General features: G+C 41.2%; 2 protein-coding genes across 3 annotated transcripts in view; both read left to right on the forward strand.

Annotated features, from left to right (window-relative positions):
- The window catches only part of LOC5508819 (deleted in malignant brain tumors 1 protein), a 31,321-nt gene extending 29,870 nt beyond the window's left edge, over positions 1-1,451 (forward strand). For both annotated transcript variants that reach the window (XM_001629344.3, XM_048731392.1), the window contains one exon: positions 464-1,451. In XM_001629344.3, coding sequence (XP_001629394.3) covers positions 464-672 — 209 coding nt within the window. In that variant the 3' untranslated portion in view covers positions 673-1,451. The remainder of the gene's footprint in view (positions 1-463) is intronic.
- Positions 1,452-2,362: 911 nt separating this feature from the next.
- LOC5508831 lies at positions 2,363-20,004 on the forward strand. Its single transcript, XM_032377642.2, has 11 exons — positions 2,363-3,084; positions 5,355-6,791; positions 6,944-7,020; positions 7,662-7,736; positions 8,164-8,265; positions 9,350-9,448; positions 11,036-11,134; positions 11,828-11,926; positions 12,462-12,545; positions 16,022-16,108; positions 16,951-20,004. Exons 1-11 carry the CDS (start codon positions 2,739-2,741, stop codon positions 17,032-17,034), a joined length of 2,589 nt encoding a protein of 862 aa, XP_032233533.1. The 5' UTR covers positions 2,363-2,738; the 3' UTR covers positions 17,035-20,004.
- Positions 20,005-20,853: the final 849 nt, after the last annotated feature.

Genomic DNA, 20,853 nt, shown 5'->3' on the forward strand with positions numbered 1-20,853 from the left:
TTTAGTAGGACTTGCATGACTTGTAGACACAGATAAAAGACCGCTCGATATAGTTTGTGTTGTACGGTACTGGTACCTTAAGTTTGCAGTCCATTTACTTTTACATGAACTACAGCACTCAGACAGTTTATGAGGACAAAAATCAAACCGTTTTTTGGTCACGTCTTTGACTGCGGCTTCTTCCGCGCAAAAGTCTACGTTTTTGACGGTCTTCATCAATATAGGTGTGTAGCGTAAACAAAGTGTGAGGACGAACATGATTGTTCCCTTATGACTTTTTTATACTTATGCTTAAGTTCACTCATTAACCACACGCATTGTGGATATTTTTTATCGTCATCATGCTTATGTTTATGCTTGGATCGTGTTGAATTCAGCATTAATTAGAAATTAGCACCCTTTTTTTTACCTTTTAAGGATATCTCACAAAATGTTCACTGCGTTGTTATTTTTATGTTCCCAGTTTCTAACTTCTCAACGGCCACCAGCGCGGGCCTGGGTACACTCGGGGTCCTGGTTGTAGTCTTTCTCGCGGTTATCGGCGTTTTTATGATGCGCAGAAGGATTGTGAAGAAATCAGAAATCAAGCTTGACACGGTTGCCTCGGCAACAAACCAAGTCGTTACCATTGACGACGAGAGTCTTCAAGAGCATGCGCAGTCAACTGCTTAAAGTCATCGTGCCAAGATACCGAGATACCCTCTTAATTTGCACAGTAGATATCGTCCTTTTATTTAGCTTTAGATAAATTCTTGACAAGCCTTATATAGCCTCTTGCAATTTACATAAGTTTTATTAGTCGCCCCCCTTTATTTAACACCCAAAGTTGGTTGAGCACTTCTGTCCAGACCCGTTTTTATGAACTCTAGCCCAACCCATTCGTAAAGGTGATCATGATAACGAGATCCGGGTGTATACCTAAGCCATGAACAATTACCCGCGTCTCGTGAAAATCTGTTAGTTGTAATATTAGTGTAAATCTGCGGGGAGAACCTCAAAGAGTTATTCTTATCCAACACACTTTCTGTACTCACCATAACGACATTTGGTGAATGCTGGTAAATCCCCTCATGATATTGGTGGGAAGGGTTTTGTAATTCTGCGGTGAGACCCTGGAGTTATGCTATTCAAGCCTACTTTCAACTTTGCTCACAATCACTCCTCGTCATAGCGAGATTCAGCGGATGTATACCTAAGTATCATATGATTCAACTCTAATATAGGAGTAGTGTGTTTTGAATCTACGGCGAGAACTCTAGAGTAAATGCTAATCAAACCCACTTTCCAGTGATGTTCGTAATAACGAGGTTCGAATGTATACATTACTGAGTTTCAGTTACCTCGATATGTAACTAATTTGTGTTCAGCGCAATACATCTAATTTTTGTAGAAAAGCCAATTTGTATCCTTACACCTATTATACAATAATAAAGCACACAATTGATAATCTGTCCATTGCCAAGTTCTTTTTATGTGAGTTAAACGGTTAAACAGCTGAAACCCTGAGTTTCCCTGGATGCCTTGGCGCGCTAGTCTTATTTTAGCTTGGGACTTAAAGAATGTCGATCAACCACCTCTTTGTTATTGTTTATCATTTAAAATACAACAGTTTATTTGCAAGAAAGTTCCAAATATCAATCTACGAATGAAGACTGATACGTTGTTAACGATATTAGGTTGAAAATATCTTGCTTACTTGCTTGAATTAGCCGATGAAAAAGGATGCTTTGTGTGAATCGGCATTCTACTGAATGCCGATTAAGCTTAAAAATGGCGGCGTGGCTGGCTTTCTTTAATGCAGAACCGAACCCCGGGAAAGGAAAAAAAAGGGTCTGTTTGAAAGACTGAAACAAGCTAAATTCCCCTTACATATATACACAGCTAGCTTATACATTCGTATTCTTGCGCAATACCCAACTGGTCATCTTTTAATCGCCCCTTGTACGCTCCAAATGCGCCCAATGCGCCCATAGACCCCCCTCTCCCCCTACCTGAGGTAGACCCCCTCCCCCTACCTGAGGTAGACCCACCTCCCCCTACCTGAGGTAGACCCCCTCCCCTTTCTGAGGTAGACCCACCTCCCCCTATCTGAGGTAGACCCCCCTCCCACTATCTAAGGTTTGTTTTCGTAAACTCTCCTCATAAGAAGTGACCCTTAGTAAGCATGTCGTAGAAAATATCATTTATTTTTATGAACTACTGTCCTTTTTCCAAATTCTTCTCACCTTTTCTGGCTTTTTCTATCGCTTATGGATCTAAAGATGATAATCTCGATAGTTGAATATCCGTTTAAAAATCATTTCCCGTGACCTTAAGAATAATACGACTCCCATGTGTCTATTAATATTCAAGCGGTATACTCACCTGTTAAACAATAGAAACTGGAGCCCCTGTCGCTTTGTTGACTCCTGTTTATGACTTTAAAGTTGTCGGAATGTTGCTCGCGCCGTGGTGTGATTTGTCTAGTGAATCGAGACCTTTCTTGACGCAGCGAGAATAATTGATAACTAACCAAAACTATTGGTATTCAGTGGGCGCTTATCTTGTTATCATTGAGGGATACGAGTACAAATACTTGAGTCATGTTTTGTCGTGTTTATCTTGCTTTACTATGAGCACAGGAATTCTTAAGCCCAGACAAATCAAGAGAACCATTCAGCTCGCTTGGAAAACTAAAACTCAGATTTGGTGCGTTCTTTAAAGTCTACACATTGTTTTGACTTTGGGACGAGTAAACAATGGCCTTGGACGCTCAAGAACTTGACTTTCTTCGATTCCAAAGAGCTCAAATTGGCGAGGCCGTATTGTATCCTTTGCATCGAATAAAGACGGCTATTGGCAGATGTTTACACCGTGAAGAGGTTCGTCAAATAAAGCGCTTTCTTGGTCAGGAAATACGCAATGATATCCTCGCTAAGGTCGTGAACAGTGAAGGTTTAATGTCACTTTTGGATGATTGCTATGGTTATGATAATCTTCGTTTTCTTGAACGTCTTCTAAGCAAAGCTAACTGCCTGGACTTGGTAGAAATGCTTCGTGACTGGAAAAGCAGCAGCAATTGCTTAAACCCGAGGTTATTCGAAGGTAGGTGATAAATAACGTGTTTGTTTTCTTTGAAAATGATTCAAAATGAAATCGTAGTGTCCTTTTGTTGGGTTTTGTTTGGGATTGTTCATTCTCGTAGCCGGGGTCGAAATGCTTAGCAAATAACTGTACTAAACAAAATTTATATGCGGCATGGACGCAGTTTACTTTATTTTCAAGAATATCGAAAGCATTAAGAGTATTGAGGATACGAAAACCGTTTATGTTTATCCGTCAGAGGAAAAAATACCGGGATTAATGGGTATTCAAACAAAAGCCTTCCAACTTGGATAGCGCATATTATCCATTAAAACAAAGTTTGTTGTTGTTATGAATTTAATTGGTGCGTAATCCGAGGGCTAAGTATTAACCTAAACACACAACTTTATCTATCAAATAGTTTCCTCTAGTATGAAATTCAATATCTAGTATCAAAATACTTTATATTCCCTTCGCATTCCAGTGTCTGATACTTGCTCTTATAAGTCAGATTCTGATAAGGTAAATAAATGCATGGATTAATCCTTCGCAGTTTTTATTTCAAAATTATTATCATAGGGCTTTTTATAGGTGAGGGGGACATATTTATTACAAAAAAAATCACTTTAAATAATGAACAAAACCGAAATAAAAGTACTTCTCGAGGCTAGCCGATAATTTTTTTTATAAGAACATTTTGATAAGAACGTCTAGCCTTCATAAACTTATATGATACTTATGGCGAAAAAATATGTTTTTTTTATTATTTCAGTGGTGTTATATCTATATACACTTTGTCTTTATAAGAGCGTCTAATTTTGGTTGAGACCTGGCCCATTGTTTATGATATTATGATGCCAAAAAAATATTAAAAACACAGTTACACAAATGATAAATAACATTATTTTATCTCTTTAGTTAAAGCCTGGTTCCCATAGTCGTAACCGTCGCGTAAGAATCGTACAAAAAATTCTCGCGACCCTTTTGCTGCTGCTGCTGTTATCTAAGCCTCGGCATTTTCTCAGAATTTGTTGAAATCTCAGGCTCGACGTTCTTATAAAAAAGGTTCTTATAAAAATCAGTGTACACAAGCTAGTCCCTGAGAGCCTTAGTTTTACTGTCGAATCCGCTGTATCGCGACGCCGCATTTTCAAAACATCGATTTGTTTTGTCTTTTGCGATTTTCTGGTCCGCCAGTCAAATTATTCTAAGCCAATCAGATTCTTGCCATCTCTCGCCTTAGTGCAGTTGCCTGGCTTTCTGTCGGAACACTCTCTGCTTTTCGTCCAGAGGATAGCTAGAGAAGTACACAAAGCGAGGCTCTGATTGGCTCAGAATGGTTTTACTGACGGAACAGAAAAGAAAAACAAATCGTGTTTTAAAAACGCGGGTCGCGATACAACGGATTCGACAGTAAGTACGATCGATGCTAGAGTAAGAGCAAGTTTGGGCCTTTCTAGAATCTCAATTTTGGAATACTCTTTTAAAGAATGTCGATCAACCACTACTTTGTTATTGTTTATCATTGAAAATACGACGGTTTGTTCGAAAGGAAACATCAACAAACATCGTCCCGAATGGTTCTGCTGGCAAATTAGTGTAATCGAACTAGTTGTGTTGGGAATATTTTGGGGTCCGCTGGGGCGGTTGCTTGAAAATCGTTTCGACCGGTCATCCGGGCAATTACTCATGTGATTAAATGCCAAACCACTGCTGGCTTGGAAAAAAAATGTCTAAACACTGCTGCCTGGAAAAAAAAGGAGTGGGAACAGGTATTTTTTTCCCCAGCAAACTTTAAATTTGATATTTTCGGCATCAGAACATATTCAAACGGTAAAAATGCCATTTTAACGTGTTTCGGTAAGGGGGCTCGATGTATGCCCTTGCAGAAAACTAAATTTTCATTTAAACTAAAGATGACACATATCAGGGGGTCCTGGCCACGCTCCCCCGGGAAGAGTTTGGCATTTTCGAGACTTTGGCAGTCTCCTTAATAATCTCCAACTGCTAAACAGTTTTCAAACTGACTGAATTACATGTGGCTTGGCCAGCAACTTGCGGACAGGTGGTATGATTGGACACCATTTCAGTGCTGGCCATTGTAAACTTTCAAGGATATTGAATGATGGATGCCATAAGGGGATTTAAGTGTTGTCAATTGTCGGAAAGAGTACGCTATAGAAAGTTTGTGTTTTTGTTGTTGTTGTTTTGTGTGTAAGTGTGTGTGTTTTTTTTTTTTTTTTTTTTTTTCATGCAGCTCTGCCTAACCAATTTCTACTTGTTTCTAACAGAATTTGGATACTTTCCCCTGTGGATTAAAGTGAATTGCACCTTCAATGAATTCGCCTCCCTGCGCCCGTCCATCATACAGACCCTGAGAGATGCTTTCGCAGTCCCAGCCATCGACATCGGCGAGCCTGGGCTTGACCCAATCATCTTCATGGGCGTGTCCATCGGTAAACGGGACGTCCTGTTTTGTGCCCTGGTGCAGGAGCACATACGACTGCATATTAGAGCCTCGTTGCAGTACAAGGAAATCGTCTCCATGCTCGAGGAAGTGAACATAAGCGGTATTTATTTTTCTAGGAAAAGAATGGAACGGGGTCAAGGGAGTTCCTATTCGAGTTTGTCTTCTGCGAACGAGTCAGTTTTTAGTGACCTTGGTGGGTTGAGTGATGCCGCCTTTGAGGTTTTTAGTCCAGTCCAAACGGAAGCCGACTTCGATTATGAGAATGATACAAAAAGAGACCTTTCAAGAACCAATAAAAAGAAATATCAAGATAAAGGCCAAGGCACTGAAAAGAAGCCCCAAATCATTTCAAAGCTCGAAGTGAAGGTCAGTTCTCCTGGCGTCGAAAGCGCAACGCATTCCGAGAAAAAGTTGGTCAGGGCCAGTTATGGGGTCGTGCAGAGTCTGGATCTTGGAAATGATTTCCAAGAAAAGCCGAAAAACGAAAGTTATGGCAGTTGCTTTTTTGTAGATTATCGGAATGCGAAGCAAGTAAAGCAAATCCATACGCCTGGAAAAGAATTGAATATCAAGGATTTGCAAACGGACGAAGACAGAAAGCCTACAAAGACAACAATAGGTTACGTGGAAAACCCGAAGTATTTCATTGATTCAAGCCAGTTGACACATACAGTTCCTGACACGAACGATGATAGTTTACAGAGCCAAGCCAGCGACTTCGCTGCGAAGATACCTCAACCTGAACCTGAGGTCTGGTACGATGCTTTAGACTCAATGCCCAATGACCCCCCTTCGAGAAACTACACAAAGAATGAGTTTAACCCTACCCCGGAGCACGCTATGAAGAGAGAAAGACAACCTTACGAGCTGTTCCGACATTCGTCAAGTGGCCATGATTCACCATCGCTTGAGAGAAAGTCGCACCCCCCAGATCACGAGCTTCCAGCATACAAAGAGAAGGAAGACCAAGTAATTCCTAGCTTGTTCATGCAGGATGGCGAAGGGGGGGTTAAGGTGAGGGAAGGTAATCCACGGCAGTCTATTATCTTCATGCAGGACGGCGCTGATGATGCGCAAGCGGAGCCGAACACGGATACCGAGGATTCGGTATTTGGAACGTTACCACGGAGACTGGATTCCCAGGGGGAGAGGGGTAGTGTCAAATTCAACATCTCCCCTCCCCCCTATGTTCCACCTCCCGGGTATGAAGACAGCCTGAAGAGAAAGTCCCGGATGTCACTGAGTGTTAGCAGTCTTGGTAAGATCCCGTTTTGTTTGCTGTTCAGTGAGTGAGCTTTATCAAATACTTACTAGGGCCCAATCTCGAGTTTTCTGAGTAAAAAAGGATGATGTTGGCCAATGTATCATATATATCATATTCATCATATTATAATCAACTCTCTTATTCAGATTCTAGGGGCAGTCGGGGCCGCAGCTTCCGCAGTCCTCTCCTATCAGCACAGAGCATCAACTCTATCTACCGCGAGGTAAAATAATACTTCTACAATAAGCGCCTCTCAATAGGCACTTTCACCTTGTTTGGGGGGGGGGGTAGTCATATTTATCAAATAAGCTCCTCTCAAATAGGCATTTTCACCCTGTTTGGGCCCAATAAGTAGGGTAGTCAGATGTATTAAATAATTACCTCTCAAATAGGCATATTCACCCTGTTTGGGCCCAATAAGGAGGGTAGTCATATGTAACAAATAAGCTCCTCTGAAATAGCCATATTCACCATGTTTGGGCCCAATGCGGAGGGTAGTCAAATGTATCGAATAAGCGCCTCCTAAGATGTGTACCTACGCTAATTAAATTGCTCTTTTTTGAGGCTCATAATACCGCGGGAAGAAAGAAGAACAGTATTACCTTACATTACCTTGTCATCCCCATTTTTTGTTATCAAAAACTTCCTTGAAGGAATTTTCCTTTCCTGATGCCGATGATGTATGACAGTTTTACTACGAAAGACTGAAGATTATATTTTGTCATTCCGGTCTCCTCATATCATTAAATACCCAGCTCTTTTCTATCAAAAGACGAATTAACCCTGTGTTCAATCGTTAATTGCTGTTCCTTTGTTGTAGTATTATTACTATTGTAGTGCTATATAGATATTATTGATTTGCAGAAAGAAATGTTTCTAAGCAGCGATGAGCTAAATGAAAGCATCAGATATGCTGAGGAGAAGGAATGGGAGAAATTCGTAAGTTGGAGTCTGGAAGACCTTATCTGATGCTTGCTTTGGGTACAGGGCACGCCCGTAGGCAAAATGTGCTGGTGGGGGAGAGGGACAGTCTCTTGCGCCCACATTTCGCTAGGGGGTCTTGATTAGTGTTGTTTGCACGGGATTTAATGTAGAGCAACTCCTTCTTTTGCAGTCGGAGGAATGCTCTTCTCGATCGGGGACCCGCCGTTTTTTTTTTTTTTTTTTTTTTTTTAATCCCCTCGACCCTTATAAAGTCTAGTTAAAATTCTTAATAATGGCGAATCATTGTCTCTTTTATTTTATGAGAGATCGTGAAGACCCGATTCCAGAGGTTTCGTTTGACCAATCAGGAAATTTAAATATTTCAAAATATGTTCCTTAAAATCGCCAAATATCTGCTCTCATGTGCTGTTGTCAATTGTAGATCGAGAGATCGCGTAACTTGATAACTGCTGCGAAGAATGGGGATGATAATGAAGTTAAGGCTCTGATTGACGAGGGCGCTGACGTCAATTTCCAAAATGAGGTAATGCAGGCGCGTACACAGGGGGGGTGCGCAGGGTGTGCGCGGAACCCCCCTTGGAGCCAAAAAGTAAGTCATTCCCTTATTAAGGAATCTTCAAATACTATATTTTTTTCATGTTACCTTTAACTGCGCACCCCCCCCCCCCCCCCCCCCCCCCCCCCACACACACACACACACACACACACAACCCGTTCCTCAGCCAATCCTGGGAACGCGCCTGTAATGCGCATGCTCCAGATACATCAGGCGAATAATATCGAACCGGAAAGAAACTCTGTTAGCCACATTATTGTTATTGTTTTTATTTGATATGGGATGACAACAAAAAGTGAAAAATTCTCGGAATATTTATCTTGAAAAATTTTATCATAATTTTGTAAACTAAATGGAAAATATTGAGCTTCCCAAAAACAACCTATATGAAACTAGATGCTTCATTTCACTGTAGTTTGCTAAGATGACAAAATGGCGGCTATCAGAGATGAAAAGGTCAAAGCCCGTAAAGGCGGCGCATAAGGGCCGTGTGCGCTTATCCTATCTTGTGTCTCTCTCTAAACATATTGCACTAACAATCACAGGTAACCCAAGCACTCGGTTTGTATTCTACATTCTAGTACGCCAAGTGCTTGGGTTACCTGTGTAAAAATCACGTGACGTTACTGGGTGACAAACTCGCACGCGCCCAGATTTCGCGGTAAAGTAACGACAACAAAACGCAACATATTCAGCGCTCCTTATGAATCAGCCCTCTGATGGTATAATTCACCTCGTTTCTCTCTCTTTAGTTTGGGCACACCGCTCTGATGATATAACTCACCCCCTTTCTCTCTCTCTCTCTACCTCTCTCTCTCTCTCTCTCTCTCTCTCTCTCTCTCTCTCTCTCTCTCTCTCTCTCTCTCTCTCTCTCTCTCTCTCTCTCTCTCTCTATCTCTCTCTCTCTCTCTTTAGCTTGGGCACACCGCTCTGATAATATAAATCACCCCGTTTCTCTCTCTCTCTCTCTCTCTCTGTCTCTCTTTTCAGCTTGGGCACACCGCTCTGATAATATAAATCACCCCGTTTCTCTCTCTCTCTCTCTTTTCAGCTTGGGCACACCGCTCTGATGGTTGCCAGTAGGGAAGGTCACCTTAAAGTGGTTGACGAATTGATGGTGGGAGGAGCAGACCCCAACCTGCAGGAAAAGGTACGCGATCCGTGCAGCAATGAATCTTTTGAAATTATCGCCGTGTGTTAAGGTCGCGTTGAACCCATTTTACTTCCGAGGGCCGACAGTAATCTCAACCAACACAAAAGAATCTATTAGAATCGGCGCTATCAAACAGACCATCAGCTCTAAATTATCAGTCAAATCCTCGAAGAAACTTCCAATAGCCACACTGCTTTTGCAATGTGGAACTATTTTCGCGTTTTCCTTTAAAAATCAACGGAGATTGTTACGTAATTGACCAACAGTAAACTGGTAACAATGCAGCTACAATGGGGTGGTTAGTAAATTGAACAACCTATGGCCGACTTGCCGTTGAAATAGCGTTTACTGCATTTTGTACTTTTCATTTTCACACTTCCCTAAACAAACAAAACGTTTGAAGAAGCCACTTCAAATCCATGAGTTAATCTAATCGACGGACAGTTTATCCTGACAATGTTTAAATTTGGTTTGTGGGTTGGCTCCTTCGAGTTATTTTCCAATGTCTTCCCTCTAATTCTAGCCGATTTTGGCCTGCTTCAAGTGACTATTTTAATCTAACTTCATTTTAACGCTTCAAAAAGCCTTTTCTCTATAACATCAACATAATCTTTCTTCGCAATTCTTTGGCTTTGTACATAGTGTCAGGCCCGTAGCCCGGTTTGAAGGTCCGCTCAGAACAAACAAAAATATATAACGTTTGGCTGGAGATACCGTGCACATCAATATATCTTTAAAATGACTATAAAAATATTTTTATAATAATTATCTTTATTATTATCGATATATGTTAAAAAGAACTTTAACATTTTAAATACAAGATTGATTACCTAATGTAATAAGGCGAGGAGAGGGGTATACCGGAAATTTGGTCCGCTGAAGTGAGTTGAAGTTATTCTCCCGTGTTTCCAGTCTTCCCGAATAAGAACACTAAACTGGAGGTCCCGCTTTAAGCTGCAGTACGCTAACCTGGACCGAAGGAACGTAAAAGAACCACTGGGGACACAATAACCCCTCTGTCAGCAGGCCCGTACCCAACAACGGCCGAAGGTCCGCTTTCGGTTCCCAATGGACGTGCTATTTGTATACTAACTTATAAAGCATAAGCTAGATCACTCTGGTATGCAGCCAAATCCAACAATAAACGTCCCGTTTATGCAAAGACATAAAAAAATCCCTTCTTGTTCTTTCGGGGATGGTCAGATTTTATCAGAAAACTCCCCCGTCCCCCCTGAAAAATTAGGTTCACTTTATCGGATTTCGCACCCCTCCAAGAAAAATCTTGGGTACGGGCCTGGGCAGTGACCACACCCAGTGACAGTGCTAACAATGCTTACTAACGCCTAGTGCACACTAGCAACCTAACAACATAGCGACATGGGCGCGCGCGCTATGTTTAGCCCGACATCACATGTTTTTTCTCTTATGTCGAAAATAAGAGTGCGCGCGCCCATGTCGATATGTCGCTAGTGTGCACTAGGTATAACCTACTAAACAAGCGACATATGTCAGAAAATTGTAAATTCGGTTAATATGCTACCCTCGATAAATAAATATGTTGTATTGTTATTGTATTGTATTTAGTTTGGGAAGACAGCCCTGCACGAAGCAGCCTGGAGTGGCCAGCATCATTTGCTACCTTCGCTCATAACAACTGATGCTAATATCAATATTCAAGACGAGGTGAGTCGGGCCGAGTACCTGTGGAATTATTGACGCCATTATCATAAAGGGCGAGGTATGTCTGACCTAGATACCGGGGCTTCCTGTGGAATTATTGACGCCATTATTATAAAGAGTAAGGTAAGTCTGACCTAGATACCGGGGCTGCCTGTGGGATTTTTAACGCCATTACTATATAGGACAGTACGAGATAACTCTGACTCTAACGGGCTGCCTTTGGAGGGACTTCTTATACGGCTACCTGTATCTCTTACTTCATTCTCAGTGAAACCGAACTCTACCTATAATACCCAGCAGTTTGCGTCATGACGACTACTAGATCGTGTGGTATAACTTGAAAGACTACAGACAACCTATGCGTGGTGATGAGGACAAGCTATAAATAAACAAAAGATTGGAAAAGAATGTTGAACCCCTTTGTGAAACAAAGTAGTTGATGCGCTGGAAGTTTCGAGCGTTAGTTCTTCTTCGGAGCAACGACATTTGAGCAACTACTCTGTCTTACAGACGAGTACAACATACTTTTTCAATCTTTTTTTAAATAGCTAGTATTAGTGTAGTATCCTTTGCTCCCCGCGCCACTCCGACTTTGGGCGGCTGTAAAGGAGACTAGTAAAGTATGTGGGTCGAGTAGAATAACGGTAAAATGTGACTACCTGTGTTATCTAGAAACCAGGATCTTTTTGTTCACAGGAAAAGCGAACTCCTCTGCAGTATGCGACTCTTCGTGGCAAGAAATTAGTTGTACAGACTTTGCTGCAGTACGGTGCAGACATCACTATAAAAAACACGGTACTTTCCACCCATCCACACTATATCTGAGTCCTCCTTTATTACATACAAGGGAAGTCAAGTAAGATAAAGTTCAGAGAAGTGGTGAACGAATTGCTAATAGGGGAGAGAAAAGATAAGGTTGATTACATTATGGTATGACTGTAGTTAGATGATGTGGTAGTTGGTTATACCGGGTGCAATAGGGTGTTGTAGAAGGGTAGGGTTAAGTTATGTGAAAGAAATCTTGAGATTTAAGTTGGAGAAATGGGAGATTATAGAAATCGGAATAATAATAATAATAATAATAATAATAATAATAATAATAATAATAATAATAATAATAATAATAATAATAATAATAATAATAATAATAATAATAATAATAATAATAATAATAATAATAATAATAATAATAATAAGATAGATGTTTCTCAGTTGATGGCAAGGCTAGGGTTAGGCAAAATGATTTAGCTCATTAGAAATTACGGGAAGAACGAGGGAGAAATAAAGAATTCTGCAGATTGTACTTCACGAGAGAGTACTTTGCTTACAGGTCGGGGAGAGTGCGTTAGAGATTGCTTATTGGTGCAAGCATAAGGCGATTATGAAGATGTTGCTATCGGCTCCAAAAGACCAGGTAATGCTAATACTCATAATATATCCCCTGGGAACAAGGCAAACAAGCGTGTATGTGGTATGGGAGGGAATGGGGGAGTGCAACGACCCAGGCTACCCAGGGCGTAGAGTGTGTATGTGGTACAAGGAACACTTTACGATAAAATGCCCGGCATATAATGAATTGAGGTAACACATGTATAGGGTTTTTCAATCAGCAACAAAACAGAATTTAAAAGCAATGCCTCCTGCCATAGCATTTTCGAAGGTGATTAGTATGAAACAGGAGAGTGCAACCAAAAAAGAAATAGGTCAATTTGTTTCGGTAGCAACAAAAATAAGGGAAAGTGCTTTGTAATGGGAATTGTATAATGACATCGCCACAAAGTACGATAATAGAGAATTTATTGTAAATAGGAACATAATTGAAAACCATGCCAATTTTTTTTCTAAAATATGAATGTTTTTCGAGCAACGCCCGTGAATCAAAGATGAAAAGGTGCCAAATAAAATTGAATTAAATTTAATTGAGTGTGTATGTTGTATGGGGGCAGTGCTACGACACAGGCAACCCAGGGCGTAGAGTGTGTATATGGTATGGGGGGGCAGTGCTACGACACAGGCAACCCAGGGCGTAGAGTGTGTATGTGGTATGGGGGGGGGGCAGTGCTACAACACAGGCAACCCAGGGCGTAGAGTGTGTATGTGGTAGGGGGGAAATGGGGCAGTGCTTCGACCCAGGCAACCCAGGGCGAAGAGGGTGTATTTGGTAGGGGGGGAAATGGGGCAGTGCTTCGACCCAGGTAACCCAGGGTGTAGAGTGTGTACCTGGTAGGGGGGAAATGGGGCAGTGCTTTGACCCAGGTAACCCAGGGTGTAGAGAGTGTATGTGGTAGGGGGGAAATGAGGCAGTGCTACGACCCAGGTAACCCAGGGTGTAAAGAGTGTATGTGGTAGGGGGAAAATGGGGCAGTGCTCCGACCCAGGCAACCCAGGGCGTAGAGAGTGTATGTGGTAGGGGGGAAATGGGGCAGTGCTACGACACAGGCAACCCAGGGCGTAGAGTGTGTATGTGGTAGGGGGGAAATGGGGCAGTGCTTCGACCCAGGTAACCCAGGGTGTAGAGTGTGTATGTGGTAGGGGAAAATGGGGCAGTGCTACGACCCAGGTAACCCAAGGCGTAGAGTGTGTATGTGGTATGGGGGGAAATGTGGCAGTGCTTCGACCCAGGTAACCCAGGGTGTAGAGAGTGTATGTGGTATGGGGGGAAATGGGGCATTGCTTCGACCCAGGTAACCCAGGGTGTAGATAGTTTATGTAGTGGTGTTGGTGGGGGGGGGGGGGGGTAGGGGTGCTACGGTTCCCAGGGCGTGAAGTGTGGTAGAGAGAGAATTGCTATAGTTCCATCCTCGGAGAACCAGGAGCGCGGGAGACAATTTTTTTTTCGATTTCTCATGGCACTACCCTTTGCACTACACCTTATATTAAAGCCGCATTGTCAACAGTTTACTTCCGGAGGTCCGACGGAAACCTCAACCGTTAAAAGACAAAAGAATCTATTAAAATCCGAGATATTAAACAGGCCATCCGCTTTAAATTACCAGCAAGTCACGTTATATAATCCGGCCTGTTGCTTGTGTAAAGGCTATGGTTGTTGCTAGTGTACAGGCTATGGTTGTTGCTAGTGTAGAGGCTATGGTTGTTGCTAGTGTAGAGGCTATGGTTGTTGCTAGTGTACAGGCTATGGTTGTTGCTAGTGTAGAGGCTATGGTTGTTGCTAGTGTGAAGGCTATGGTTGTTTCTAGTGTAGAGGCTATGGTTGTTGCTAGTGTAAAGGCTATGGTTGTTGCTAGTGTAAAGGCTATGGTTGTTGCTAGTGTAGAGGCTATGGTTGTTGCTAGTGTAAAGGCTATGGTTGTTGCTAGTGTAAAGGCTATGGTTGTTTCTAGTGTAAAGGCTATGGTTGTTGCTAGTGTACAGGCTATGGTTGTTGCTAGTGTAGAGGCTATGGTTGTTGCTAGTGTAGAGGCTATGGTTGTTGCTAGTGTACAGGCTATGGTTGTTGCTAGTGTAGAGGCTATGGTTGTTTCTAGTGTAAAGGCTATGGTTGTTGCTAGTGTAGAGGCTATGGTTGTTGCTAGTGTAAAGGCTATGGTTGTTGCTAGTGTAAAGGCTATGGTTGTTGCTAGTGTACAGGCTATGGTTGTTGCTAGTGTACAGGCTATGGTTGTTGCTAGTGTAAAGGCTATGGTTGTTGCTAGTGTAGAGGCTATGGTTGTTGCTAGTGTAGAGGCTATGGTTGTTGCTAGTGTAGAGGCTATGGTTGTTGCTAGTGTAAAGGCTATGGTTGTTGCTAGTGTAGAGGCTATGGTTGTTGCTAGTGTAGAGGCTATGGTTGTTGCTAGTGTAAAGGCTATGGTTGTTGCTAGTGTACAGGCTATGGTTGTTGCTAGTGTACAGGCTATGGTTGTTGCTAGTGTGAAGGCTATGGTTGTTGCTAGTGTAGAGGCTATGGTTGTTGCTAGTGTACAGGCTATGGTTGTTGCTAGTGTAGAGGCTATGGTTGTTGCTAGTGTAGAGGCTATGGTTGTTGCTAGTGTAAAGGCTATGGTTGTTGCTAGTGTAGAGGCTATGGTTGTTGCTAGTGTAAAGGCTATGGTTGTTGCTAGTGTAAAGGCTATGGTTGTTGCTAGTGTAGAGGCTATGGTTGTTGCTAGTGTAATGGCTATGGTTGTTGCTAGTGTAGAGGCTATGGTTGTTGCTAGTGTAAAGGCTATGGTTGTTGCTAGTGTAAAGGCTATGGTTGTTGCTAGTGTAGAGGCTATGGTTGTTGCTAGTGTAGAGGCTATGGTTGTTGCTAGTGTAGAGGCTATGGTTGTTGCTAGTGTAGAGGCTATGGTTGTTGCTAGTGTAGAGGCTATGGTTGTTGCTAGTGTAGAGGCTATGGTTGTTGCTAGTGTAAAGGCTATGGTTGTTGCTAGTGTAGAGGCTATGGTTGTTGCTAGTGTAAAGGCTATGGTTGTTGCTAGTGTAAAGGCTATGGTTGTTGCTAGTGTACAGGCTATGGTTGTTGCTAGTGTAGAGGCTATGGTTGTTGCTAGTGTAAAGGCTATGGTTGTTGCTAGTGTAGAGGCTATGGTTGTTGCTAGTGTACAGGCTATGGTTGTTGCTAGTGTAAAGGCTATGGTTTAGGGGGACAATATATAAATATATTTTTTTCACTGCCATATGCACTACTCCCCAGATTATACCCAACTCTGTTCAAGTTATGCCCAACGCACATTGCTCAGGGAGTCGCGTTATATAATCAGAGCAGTTGCTTATATAATGGTCAAGGGGGGAGGGTCAGGTTCAAGCGCTCACACTTTGGCTAAGTACGTCAAGAGGTAGATACAGGATATGACTCGATTAGTACTGCATTAATTTACAAGATGTCTCACGGGAAAAGGGACTGAGTGGTAGCCTACAGGCTTACCTTAATTTTAATTACATTCGCAGAAAACACGAAGGAAGATGAAAGGAAAAATTCGTAAGCAAAAAATAAAGCGTATCACTTCATCGACTTCACTGCCTAATCTGCATAAGGTATGTGCAAAAGAATAATTATTATCTTTACGCTTTTAATGTCGGAAGCTGACCCAAGTCTTTTTGTACTGTGGCACAATTAAAAGATTAACAATCAGGTTATTTCAAGTAAGTATTACTGTTAATACTGCCAAGAACCGATTCAAATATACGATTTAAAGTTTGCCCTGTTCGCGTTTACAAAATTTCGCTTACATACAAAATTTTATCGCAAAGAAAAAACATCAAGTGAGTGTTTGTGTCCAGAATCGAATTAATTCATGAACAATGTTTATTGTAAAGCTACCTTTCCCAAAACGTCAGCGAAGTTGCATTATTACTAGGTTCGAGCGCGCTTAAAAGACTAATACCGCATTAACACCAATACTTAAATCAGTTTAAAGGTGGTTTAATTAAACTGGTTTAAATCTCAATCTCCCAAGAGTGGACAGAACCAAGAACAAAACTGAATAGACTGGGCAAGTCATCAGGCAAAAAAAAACCTTGTTTAACTAAACATGGTTTTGGTGTGAATACAGCATAACACTGGCTTATTCATCCTGTCAAAGCTTGCACATACGAAACGGGTTTAAGTACTGGGGTGAATGCGGTATTTGTCTTTAAAGCGAGAGGGGGAATGCGCGCGCACCCTGTACATAATAACGCGCCTATTATCCACATTTTTTGTTAAGCTTAAACATTGTTGCTGAAAATGCCAAAATGTTGCTAGTTACGTTGGCCTCTCCATAGACGCCATATTCTCATGTTAGGCATACCCCCTGTATTTTTTTCTGCCCATTTTCAATCAACATTTATTTTGTTTAACTCGTTATTTGTTCTAAATGTGGCATATTGATTTGCAGTCTGGGTCCGTCTCTCTGAAAGATCTCGCTCGGTCTCGAAGTCGGCCAGATCTACGCAAGAGAAGCGCTTGCGTTATACAGTGATAGCTGTAGAAAAGGTCAATCAATGACGACAAAGGACACAAGAGGCTGCATGATAAATGTGTGAACTTAGAATAGGTATTTCCTAAATCGGGGCCGCAGCAGGCCTCGAAATATTAGGGGGGGGGCAATACAGAAACATTAAGAAAATATTAGGGGGGCACAGCCACGCCCCTACTGGTCATTTCGTTGTAGTTTTTGAAAATACTGGGGGGGAGGGGCACGTTCCCCCAGTGCCCCACCCCTGGTACAGCCCTGTAAATAGATTGCTTTGAAAACGGTAGGGACAGTCAGGGCTGATTTTAGCCTGTGAAGGTGGCTGGGCACCTTAAGTTGACTTATCACAGAAGCTACTGCCGATTTTAAATAAGAGCAGGCCAGCAGCGTTCACTACTTTGTCACGGAGAAGGTTCCAGGTACGTATTGTTCTTGTAGGAACGAATAACTAAAGCCCAATACATTGGCCTGCAACTGCTGGCTAGTCCGGGGGTGTCTTCTAGAGCTTCTGATATTCATATTGGGTGTCAAATCGTCTGGTGGTTGGATGACCGTTACCCATCTCCCGTTACCGTGCTATAAAGCCCAATATCATTGATAGACAGGTTCCACACTCCTTTAAGAACACAGGCATCCCCAACGCTATTTGTCAGTCTAATGGAGGCACTTAACTATAAGCCCTTTTAGATAAGAAGTCCATGTTGGCCATTAATAACCATACTCAAAACCCGTGAAATCCCTAATTGACTATCAATTATAAAAAAGGTTTCAAACTTAATGTGCCATTTGGTGGCTTTTTACTTTGTTTAAATGATGACCCTTAATCCCTTTTAAAGATGTCAACATTTCCAATTAGATGCTTTTTGCAACTTGAAAAGTGTCACACGTGACATATTGCACTGACAGTACCGAGAGCAGGCCACTAATGAACAAGTGGATTTGGAACAGGCAACAAATAGCCTGACATCGCATTAGAGAAAAAATTGAACCGGCGCCTTAGCCCTGTAATTTTGGGCATCCGTGCACTAAAATGTTGAAAGATTATCTATGGCTTGAAAAGGTGTCGGTCTTTGAGTAAATACTGTTTATACTGTTACTGATTCCTTTCTTTTAGATATCTATATATGTGCGGGATTAGAAAAAAATCACAGCTGACACCTTGCCCTTAAAATGTCGAAAGATTCGACGCGAGAATGTTTGTAGGTTTTTAAGAAACCATATATAGAGTTTCTATTCCCTTCATCTAAAATAGATATCGTTTACATTTCTAGATCTTATCTAATATTTCTCTCTTCCTTGTATATTTCTAATTTCGTTATAGTGTATATTTCTGGCTTATCCCACATGGCACATCGTTCCCATCCCCATTTCCCCGTCACTTGTTGCTATGACGAAGAGACTATAAATCTCTCGCCAAGTGAACTTTCGCTTAATAGCTTTAATAGCAGTGATATGATTTTAGCAGATCCTTCAGCACTCGATAAGCCCCGACAGCTTTGTCTAATTGACGGCAAGTTTCAGTCAATGCTTTTAGGCTGGAAGGGATATTCTTTACCAAACGGCTTTATTTATCTCCCCTTATCTGTCTTTTCAGCATCCTCAATCAAACTGCGAACTAAAGTAACCACTTGTAGGCCCTGTATTGACAGGCATCACATCCCTGTGCTTACACGTTTTACGTTTTTATACGCGTGATGTAACTGACTTTATGTAACCGCCCTGAAGAAGGACGCAAAAAAAGGCCGAAACGTTGGCAAAATCTCGCTTCTGTTTTTGTCCTTCATTTTATCAATTGACGTTTTTTTGCCTTTTAATAGCATGGATTTGATGTTGTTTCATGGCGCTGTATACTTAATGTTTCTAAATTAGGGGCGCTAAACAGTGTTGCTTTTATGTCGACCAAATAGAAAGACCGGGGAGTTTTTTTATCAAAGTTTTCCGCTGTCTTGGTCTTTGATAACTCAGATTTTTATAAATACTCTTTCTAGATTAAACAGAATTCCCACTTTTTTATTCTGACTCTTGTTTCATCTATATGTGGACTCATTTATATTTGGTAAGGATTTTAATTTACTTTGTACAATAGAACAAAATAATAAAAAAAATATTGTTCTCGCCCCATTTAATCAAGATTATAATCTATCCCTCTTTCGATACGAGATCAGGGTTTGATTCTAGCCTATCAAAGCAAAACCTAAAATGCATTTAGCTAATTGTAACATCCTGGGGGTTAATGGAAAACGTACTTAATTCCTCTAATCGAACTATCCCTTGCAATATTTCAAACTAAAATCTCTCCAGGGCAAATATCACTTGTGGCATTTATTTTCACTTAACACAAAATAATTATACCCACGCAAAACACCAAAACAAGGCAACTGATGTAAGGCAAAATAATTATTCATTGGTCTACCATTAAGTGCAATAGCAAGTAAAGTTACAGTAGTAGATAATATATTGTTCTGTTGGGAGTGAGTGATGGCTTGTACAAAGAATTGCGCGAAAAGTTGAACACTTTAGTATAATCCGTGCGTGTTAATAGTGCGTGGGTGCGTGCGTGATAGTTTGCGTGTGAATTGCGTGTTTTTATTTAAGCATGCTTGGCCTGGTATATAGAATATTCCATGTCAATAAAAAAAGCTAATTGCCATTTGATACTATTTCTAGTAATAGAAAATCAACCAGCATTTCAAAGGTAAGGATGTCGTTTCTCGTAAATAATTAATAAAGATTCGTCTTGAGAGAAAGAGAAAGAGAGAGAGTTTACGCATCTACTATCGTGTTTAAAAGAATAATAAAAGGAAGATATTGAAGATGTTAAGGACCCATAGACAAATGTTTTATGCAGATTTACGGTAAGATTTTCTTATTAACTTTTGGAGCTAGTGGAGATATAAATAGTCTTTAAATCCGCAATAGTTCCTTTTTTAATTTTATTCTTGCCAGTCTATTCAACCAATAAAAAAGGAACATATATTGCTTGTCTTAGTCGTTTTTTCAACAGCCGACACGGTTAATTCAGATAGAGCACAATGCAAAACCGAACCAAAGTTTTACCAACTGTGTTTAACGTAGCGTAGGCTTATCCAATCGCCATTGTTAAATGCGTTCTGTTTGCTTACCATCATATACTCCCTTTGCCATCCTATGATCATCTGGAAGCTGAACAATCCTGAGATAGATCTATCACACACACTCTATCGTCTCTACTACTCTCTCTTTCTCTCTCTTTCCCCTCCCCGGAAAAATTTGGTCCACTTTCTCGGATTTCGCACGCCCCCCCCCCCCCCCCCCCCCCCCAAGAAAATTCCTGGTGCGGGCCTGAATAGTGCCAGTAAAGAAACAAACTGATGTTTTGGGAATAAACGAAATGGCCGCTTCTAGATTTTAGTAATTTGAAGCTTAACCCAATAAAAATGTGTATTAAAGTTTTTGATTATTCAGAGGGTTTGACTAACGGTAATATTGTCTCATTGGTGAATTTGGCTAGCTTCCACTAGAAATTAAAGTAATTTAGCTGCGTTACTTTTCTTGCTTTTCATAAAAGAAAACCAAATGCAATCGGTTCACTGATAAAAACTTTTTTGTTTGTTTAACTACTCAAGACTTTAACCCAACCAAAATACGTATAGCTTATTGTATAAAAAGTGATCAGGGAAAAAAATGATTTCTTGATTTGCCTAACCCCCTTTAGGTTTTTTTTACGTCAAAGCTTTTAACCCTTTGAAAAAGGGTCTTGAACCATTTCGGTTTGTAATAATGGTTGATTTTAGACAGCGTATGAGGGGATCGACAGCATATTTGATGGATGATCTATTCCTCCAT

This window comes from Nematostella vectensis, chromosome 8 (genome assembly GCF_932526225.1).
Source record: "Nematostella vectensis chromosome 8, jaNemVect1.1, whole genome shotgun sequence".
NCBI lineage: Eukaryota > Metazoa > Cnidaria > Anthozoa > Actiniaria > Edwardsiidae > Nematostella > Nematostella vectensis.

What these genes read in the sequence shown, in the direction of transcription:
- LOC5508831 (XM_032377642.2), top strand. Translation starts at nt 2,739, where the DNA reads ATGGCCTTGGACGCTCAAGAACTTGACTTTCTTCGATTCCAAAGAGCT. An exon ending in ACATCACTATAAAAAACACG is followed by an intron (nt 11,927 to 12,461) that starts GTACTTTCCACC and finishes CTTTGCTTACAG; the next exon opens with GTCGGGGAGAGTGCGTTAGA. An exon ending in CACTGCCTAATCTGCATAAG is followed by an intron (nt 16,109 to 16,950) that starts GTATGTGCAAAA and finishes ATTGATTTGCAG; the next exon opens with TCTGGGTCCGTCTCTCTGAA.